The 7,520-nt window shown below is 55.2% G+C and overlaps 1 protein-coding gene across 1 annotated transcript; it reads left to right on the top strand.

Moving 5' to 3' along the window:
* The first annotated feature begins 1,818 nt into the window (after positions 1-1,818).
* Positions 1,819-7,077, top strand: LOC120374661. The gene is made up of 7 exons (XM_039494679.1): positions 1,819-1,860; positions 3,723-4,231; positions 4,702-4,799; positions 5,159-5,281; positions 5,760-5,839; positions 6,295-6,400; positions 6,871-7,077. Exons 2-7 carry the CDS (start codon positions 3,724-3,726, stop codon positions 7,063-7,065), a joined length of 1,110 nt encoding a protein of 369 aa, XP_039350613.1. The 5' UTR covers positions 1,819-1,860; position 3,723; the 3' UTR covers positions 7,066-7,077.
* Positions 7,078-7,520: the final 443 nt, after the last annotated feature.

Genomic DNA, 7,520 nt, shown 5'->3' with positions numbered 1-7,520 from the left:
ACCACTGGTGTAGAGGGAGCCATAGAGAGGCTGGTGGGATATAATTGGTTAAATAACCATGTTACAGTATGTTAGGATTGGTTAGTTAAATGTCAGTACAATGACTGGTTAAGGTCTAGCTAAGCAGAACTCAAGTTTTTCTATGTAGTCTGCAGTCAGTCAGGAAGTAAGGGGGGGATGGGAACAGGGGCTGGGGGTGGGGGAATTGGGATCATGTTTTGCTAAGGGGGGAATGAGAACAGGGAATAGGAACAGGGACACAGGCAAGGCTCTGTGGTGTCAGAGCTGGGAAGGGAGACACTAAGGAAGGAAACTGGAATCATGCTTGCTGGAAGTTGACCCCAATAAACATCAAATTGTTTGCACCTTCAGACTTCGGGTATTGTTGCTCTCTGTTCATGCGAGAAGGACCAGGGAAGTGAGAGGGTGAAGGAATAAGCCCCCTAACATCTCTCAAGGATTAATTCTTGAAAATAAATATCAATGAACTGCAATGCAATATAAAATCACTGCCGCTAACATGGGTGGGTGATCAAATACTAGCAGAGAGGTAATTAATGCTGAGGACAGGGCAGTGACGCAGAGCAATCGGATCCCGTGATAAGCTGGACCCATTCAAAGAAAACAAGTTTGAAAAGAACCAAAGGAAAGGTCTTACACCTAGCAGCAAAGCATGCAGGCCACACCTGCAGAATGGGGAAGTGTATCCAGGAAAGCACTAACTGTGAAGAGGATTGAGAGGCCATGCTGGGCAAGCCATTCAACATGAGCACCCAGTGTGATGCTGTGGTGCCCAGGGCTAACGCCATCATTGGCTGGATGAAAAGAGCAGTGAGGAGCACAGGGAGGTGATGCACCATCGGTAAGACTGACCCTGGAATACTGCATCCAGTTTTGGCATCCGCCTTTGAAAAAGATTTTGAAATATTGGAGATGGGGCAGCAAAAAGCAATGGAACGTTTTGAGAGCTGGAGAAAAATGCCTGCTAGTGAACTAGTGAAAGAGCTCAGCTCGTTTAGATTATCAAAAAGATCAGGAGGTGATGTCATTGAAGTGTTGAAGTGACTTCATGGAGAGAAAATAGCTGATATTAAAGGGCTCATTAATCTAGCAGAGAAAAGCATAACAAGTCCCAGTGGCTGGAAACTCAAACGAGACCAATTCCTATTAGAAATAGGGCACAAATATTCAACAGTGAGGATGAATCACCAAAGGAACAAACTAGAAAGGTAAGTGGTGGGAATTCCCCATTTCTTGAGGTCTTCTAATGAAGACTAGATGCCTTTCTGGAACGTGTTTAGTCAAAAACTAGCTACTATGCTATACAGAAAGCAAGTGATATGCAGGGTGTCAGATTCCATGGTCTAATTGTCTCTTCTGTCCATAAAGTCTACTAATTTATGAACAACTGAGCGTAGCATGGGGAAGAGCGTCTCGTGTTCTACTGTATAGTCGGTGTCATCCCCACAATGAAGAGTCATTGAGTGGGGTGATCCAGGGGAAGCAGCACAAACATCCAATGTGGCTGGACAGGGGCAGGACATCAGCACTGCGGGGGAGGGGTGGGTGTGGCAGTGACATCACAAGGGCCTTTGGCAGGACCTCAGCCTATTGGACAAAGGTGGTGGGAGGCGATGATCTCACAGAGAGCTCTTGACATCATCCAGGCAGGACAGGGGTGCACGACAGGGGCAACCTTGGAGATCCCTGTGGCTTTGCTTCAGCGCGTCTCCATCTCGAGGTCTCTCCTTGAGTACCGAGATAATTCACTTTACCTACGTGAGCGTAACGAGGACCCTCTTCAGAGTTTTCTACTTCAATTATTGATTTTGCCAGAAAACAGACGTCCCTATATAGAAGGTAAGAGCCTCTGAAAGATTTGGAACCTGTTCAGTCTGATCCATCAGGTGCCGGCTGATTTTTAGGAAAGGAAAACACTAGATTGTGGGGGCAGCATTTTATTTCTGACCTAGGACTTTGTCCCTTAGAATCACTGGGGACATTGGGGTTTCTCCTTTTTGTTTTCCCGTTTCCTGTCTCTCCTCCTTTCTCTTCTTCTCTTGCATCTTTGTCCTTTCCCCCTGCTCTCCTTTCACCACCAGGACCTGTGTGCGCATGTGGAGTGGGGGGCAGGGGTGGGGGGTTGTGCTCCAACTCTCCTTGCGGGAGGCCCTCCCAAAGATGTGGCTGGAATAGTGCTCTAAGAGTGACTCCCTCCGGTGGTGACCTGCGACAGCTGGTGAGACCTCTCCGCTTTCTGAGTCTCAGAGTCTCAATGCTGATTGGGCCGAGCATGGGGCTATTGTGAGGGAGGAGACTCAGGTCCTTGTTACTCTCTTTTAAGACCAAGGAAATAAGCCAGAACCAAACGTGTTTGTTTGCTCTTGCTGCTTTTCTCCATTCGTTGTCTTTGAGCAATTCATGATTCTCTCTCTAATGGGCTAGTTCTTCTAAACTACTTACTGAATCATTAGCTTTTAATAAAGCCACATGCAAACCCAGCCTGCCAGTAACAGAGGAGTCAGGCAGGACCCTACAGAATGGGGGACAGTCCGCTGGAAAGCTGTGACTCTGAAAAGGATTTGGGGGCCATAGTGGATGAGCTGCTCACCATAATCTGTCAATGTGAAACTGTGGTAAAAAAGGTTAAAGCCATTCTTGGCTGGATAGAGTAGTGACTATGGAAAGGGAAGTGATCCAGCATTGGTGAGCCTGATACTGGAATGTTGAATCCAGTTCTTGTGTCCACATTTTGAATATTATGTTAAAAGAATTAGAGAGGGTGCAGAAAAGATTCCTAATTGCGTGATTATTTCCTGGGCTCTCTCCCTGCTTCTGTGGGGGTTGTTGTCTGTTAGTTAGAACAGGAGTCAGGACTGTTGGCTTCTCTTTCTGGCTCTGTCCCCGCTTTGCTGTGGGACTCCTTGGGTAGGTCCAAGGGGAATAGGGTGGATTCTCTAACTCCTGGCAGCAGTGAGCCTGGGTGAGGAGGGATGCTCAAGCTGTCTGCGAAGGAGAAAGGGATGTTTCCAGGTGTTGAACATCAAGAATTCTAAACTTGGCTAAAATGGCAAGTGTAGAGAAACAAGAAAGAGTTGGGGCCAAACTTTAACCATTGTCTTCTTTAAAGCCCATTCGGGGATGTGAGGCCCAGAGAGCCCAGTCCCACAGATCAATAGGCAGCAATGGAGCCAGGAGTGACACTCCCTCTCAAAGGCAGGGGGAGCGGACACTAGGGCCTGGTTGCGATTGCCAGCTGTGGGAGGGAGTGTGCAGCAGTGGTTAGGGAAGGGGTCCATCCATGGCTCTGACACTCGGTGTGACCCTGAGCCAGTAGCTGAGGCCTGTTTGCCATCAGTAGGGTCGGGGTCCCATGGCTACAGGCCATGGGGGTTGGGAGGCTGCAGGAAGGTGTGTAAAGTGCTGGCATGTCAGGATCCTGGAGGGAGCTGCTTATCCAGAGTAACCGATGGTCTTTGGGACTGACCCCACTGCTCTAAAAGGATGAGACTTCCTGGATCTTGCAGCAGCAGCAGGGATGACGAGGGGGAACGTTGAGGGGGAGCAGATCATGCAATGAACTCCTGCCAGTGTGTGTCGCTTGCACTCCCTGAACTCCTAAGGGGGGAGAAGGGGCTGCTGTGGTTGGAGCAGGGCTGAGGAGGGACCGAAAAGGCCCAGGAGTGACCCCAGACTCACACCTGTTCCCCGTTCGATTCCAGGATGGCCAAGCTCCTGCGGAGGTTCAGGAGGAAGGCTCTGCAGGTGCCCCCAGAGCCTTCGGGAAGGAGCGGCCATCTTCCCAAGGGGCAGAGCCACCTCTCCGTCCCCGCTGGCGGGGAAGCAGCTCCCATCCAGGCCAGAAGGCGGAAGTTCCCAGCCTTCTGGAGAACAAAGCCAGCTCCCGGCGCAGGCGCCGACCTGGGAGAGACCCCGACCAAGCCCAGGTGGAGCTGGTTCAGGATCAGGATTTGCGGACAGGACCCAGCCCAGGAGGGGCGCCGGGCAGGGAGGCTCTGGGGCCTGTTATGTGGGCAGCAGCGGCCCCAGGAGTCCAGCCCTCATTCCCAGCAGGGGGTATCGCCCTGCCCGGGCTCTGAGGATCTTTCAGCCCCCTCAGACCAGGAGGTGGAAGATCCCAGCACTAGCACCATCAGCGCAGCACGGGACAGCAGCAGTGCCTGGGGCTCCAGCAGCAGCGACGCCTCTGGACGCTGCTGCTTTGTTCCAGGTGAGGAGCCAGGCTGGGCTGAGGGAGGGGTGAGGACGGGGATGTGAACACCCTGGGCCCAGACACTCTCCCAGGGATATGGCGGGGGGGGGGTGTCCCCAGCCCAGGTGTCTGGCCTGAGCCACGTGAACCCCACTGACACCAGCAGCAGTCACACAGCTGCCCCTGCAGCAAGGGGAGCTGGGGGTGGGGGCATCAAGAGCTGCTGCCACTTTGTCCCTTGATGCTCCGGGGCTGGGGGAGTCGGCACCTCCTGTGGAGTCCTGGACAGTGGAGGGGGGGGGCTCTGCTATGGGCTTCTGAAGCTGTTGGGGGCTGAAGGCAGCCCTGAGAGGGAGGTGTGGGGCCCGATCTGCCCTGGGTGCCTGAGGTGGGAAGGGGGGTCCTTAACCCTGCGCTCCCCACCACACCCCTGTCCTTCCCCCAAGGGGCAGCAGACATCCCCCTGTTCCCTTCTCTCCCGGGTGCAGGGACCCCCACGGAGTCAGCGGCGGAGGAATGGCTGGAGATGACCACCGAGGAAGCTGCTCTCAAGGTCATCGGAGAGCAGCTCCAGGGCAGAGACAAGGTACAAATGTTCCCCACCTGGGCTGGAACCAAGATTGTCCTGTCCCTTCCCAGCATCCCCACCCCCTGCCGAGGGTCTTGTCCTTGATGATCCACCACCCCTAATGGGGCCCTTGTACATCCCTGATGTGGGACCCCCAAGATGGGGATGTTTCTCCCACAACAGCCGAGGTCTCCTCCCCCCACAAGCACTGTCCCAGTTCCCAGTCCTGCTTGTGTAGGAGTCGTGGGGGATTTGGACACTAGGCGGCTCCCCACAATCCCCCACTGAGGCCTGAGCCCTGGAGCTGGTGTGGGTGGGGAGGAAGGTCCCTAGCTAACAGGTTCTCTCTCGCTATCCCCCACTCCCGGTGGGTACAGGATGAGGGGCAGCAGCTCAGGTTCCTGCGGGCCATCTACCCCGCGTGTCTTGCTGCACAGGACAGAGGGCAGGACACGCTGGAGCCGCACTGCTGCAAGGCGGCTGTGGTGGAGAGGATTGTGGTGAGTGAGAATCCGTCATCCGGAAGCTGGAGGGGGGAGAGAGACAGAGACGTGGGATTGGCCGGGGTATGGCCGGGCTAATGGGTGGGGGCTGGGGGGTGTGGGCGGGGGCAGCAGAGGGCAGGGATTGCTGGGGCTGAAGGCGGGGAGAAGAGAAGGGAGAATTGTGAGATTGGGCAGTGGGGGAATTGTGGGGCTGTGACTGGGGGACAAGGAATCACATGGTCCCAGCTCGGTCGTGGGGATGGTGCTGAATGGGGAAGGTTTGACAGGGAGGAGGGAAGAAGGGGATTGGGACTGAGCTGGGCAGGAATCCTGGAAGGGGACCAGTTTGCTGGGCAGGAAGAAATGGGAGGAGCGGGAGGTAGTGGGGGATCCTGCTGGCCATGTGGGGCACTGGCGGTGTCATCTCCTCACGGGGAGGTGTCAGCAGGGCCCGAATCCCTCATGCTCCTTTGTCTCCTTCAAGGCCTCACAGGAGCTCATTGAGGAGCTTCCTAAAGACTCTCCACCCAGCGAGATCCTCTCCAGCTGCCTGGCTGCTGTGGGCAACCTCAGGTACCGAGACAGCCCCCTCTTCCCCCCCCCTCACCTGCCCTCCGCTGGCTCCCCTAACCCCAGTGCTGCTCAGGCCCCAGGCTGGGAGACTGTCCCTCCCACTCCCAGGTCGCTCACCTCCCAGGAGTGGCTCCTCTGGCAGAGCTGGTGGGGCGGGAAGGGTCACTCTCTCCTGGCTGGGCTCTTCTTTTCACCCCACTAACATTGCAGGGGCCTTGGGGAGGGGCTCACTCCCGGCCTCAGATACAGGAGGGGCAGCAGGCTCCAGGGACCAGGCGCTATTCCTGCCCTGCCACTGTCTGTCTGTGACGCCTCGGCCTTGTCATTCCCTAGCTCAGTGCCTCAGTTTCCATTCTCGCCAGCCTGTGCCTGTAGCCCTGTGATTTCGTGTCCGTGTTGGCGACAGTCCCACCCCCGCACTGCGCAGTCTAATACCAGCTCCTCTCTCTTGCCAGCACCATGAAACCAGCCCTTGAGCCTGAGCTAGAGTCCCGCCTCTTGCGAGCTGCCCTTGGCTCGGTCTTCACCCTGGGCACGGAGACGGACGCCACCGACATCCAGGTACATCCTCCGCCTCTTCCAGAGTGGTCCTTGTCCGGGCTCCCTTGATTCGCTGGAGCTCCAGATTTAGGGGTGGGGTAGGCAGAGATGGAACAAGCTGTAGGGTTGGATCCTTCCCTCCAGAGGATTACCCCCTTCTTTCTTTCTTTCTTTCTTTCTTTCTTTCTTTCTTTCTTTCTTTCTTTCTTTCCCTTCCATATGCCGTGTTTTGCCCAGCAGCCCAGCTTCCATCCATAGCAACTTGGCTGTATCCTAGTCTTCCGCCTACAAGGCCGTCTGCAGAGACCTGCTAAGCTCATGGATCAAAGATCCAGGTGTCATCAATCCTTGCTAATTGCCTGCAGTGGGACATGAATGAGCGAGGCCAGGAGATGTGTTTGGGAGTCTCACCAGTGCTTCCCAGAGACCCCTCTTCTCATCCTGTGGCAGGGGTCGGCCCAGTTTCCCTAACTCTGACCCATGCTTTGCAGGCGCTACACAAAGTCATGCCAGAGCTCCTGGATGCTGTGCTGGGGAACCTGCTGGCAGAGTCCCCAGACGCAGGCAGGCTCCACTTCATCTTGGAGGTGAGTCCCATAAGGAGGGGTGGGAACCAATTTTACCTTAACTCTTTGGGGGCTGGTAAGGAGAGACTGGCAGATCCAGTTTCTATTCTGTCCTCCTAACTGGGTCCCCATTGGGGCGTCCTTGGCTGGGGAGGTCAGCGCAATGCAGTGTCAGGTCCTGCTTTCTTGAGGGACAGAGGAAGGAGCTGGGACGTCAAGCCAGAGCTCTGCCTGCTTCTGTTGAACACTAATCACAGGGCCCCTGGTTGTCTTGGGGAGTGAGAGTCTGAAACCCCCCCTTCCCCCGCCCCCCCCAACACACCCACCCCACGAGTTTCCAGAGATGGTTCTCAGAGAAGAGGCACACGCTCCTTCCTAGAGAAACAGGAGGAACCCAGGGAATCAGCCCTTCTCTCTGATATGCTCTGAAATTCCTGGGGGGGATTGTGCTCTCGCTGACTCCTTACATCCCACCAAGGATTTTAGTGGCAGGGAAGGGCGAGGATTCAGTCTCCTTTCTGGTGAACTCTTCAGGAATCAGGAGCTCTGGGAGGATGGGACCAATCTAGAGAGAC

This window comes from Mauremys reevesii, linkage group 11 (genome assembly GCF_016161935.1).
Source record: "Mauremys reevesii isolate NIE-2019 linkage group 11, ASM1616193v1, whole genome shotgun sequence".
NCBI lineage: Eukaryota > Metazoa > Chordata > Testudines > Geoemydidae > Mauremys > Mauremys reevesii.
The sequence above is the reverse complement of the archived record's forward strand: the minus strand, read 5'-3'. Positions and strand labels throughout refer to the sequence as shown.

What these genes read in the sequence shown, in the direction of transcription:
- LOC120374661 (XM_039494679.1), top strand. Translation starts at nt 3,724, where the DNA reads ATGGCCAAGCTCCTGCGGAGGTTCAGGAGGAAGGCTCTGCAGGTGCCC. An exon ending in GCTGCTGTGGGCAACCTCAG is followed by an intron (nt 5,840 to 6,294) that starts GTACCGAGACAG and finishes CTCTCTTGCCAG; the next exon opens with CACCATGAAACCAGCCCTTG. An exon ending in CGGACGCCACCGACATCCAG is followed by an intron (nt 6,401 to 6,870) that starts GTACATCCTCCG and finishes CATGCTTTGCAG; the next exon opens with GCGCTACACAAAGTCATGCC.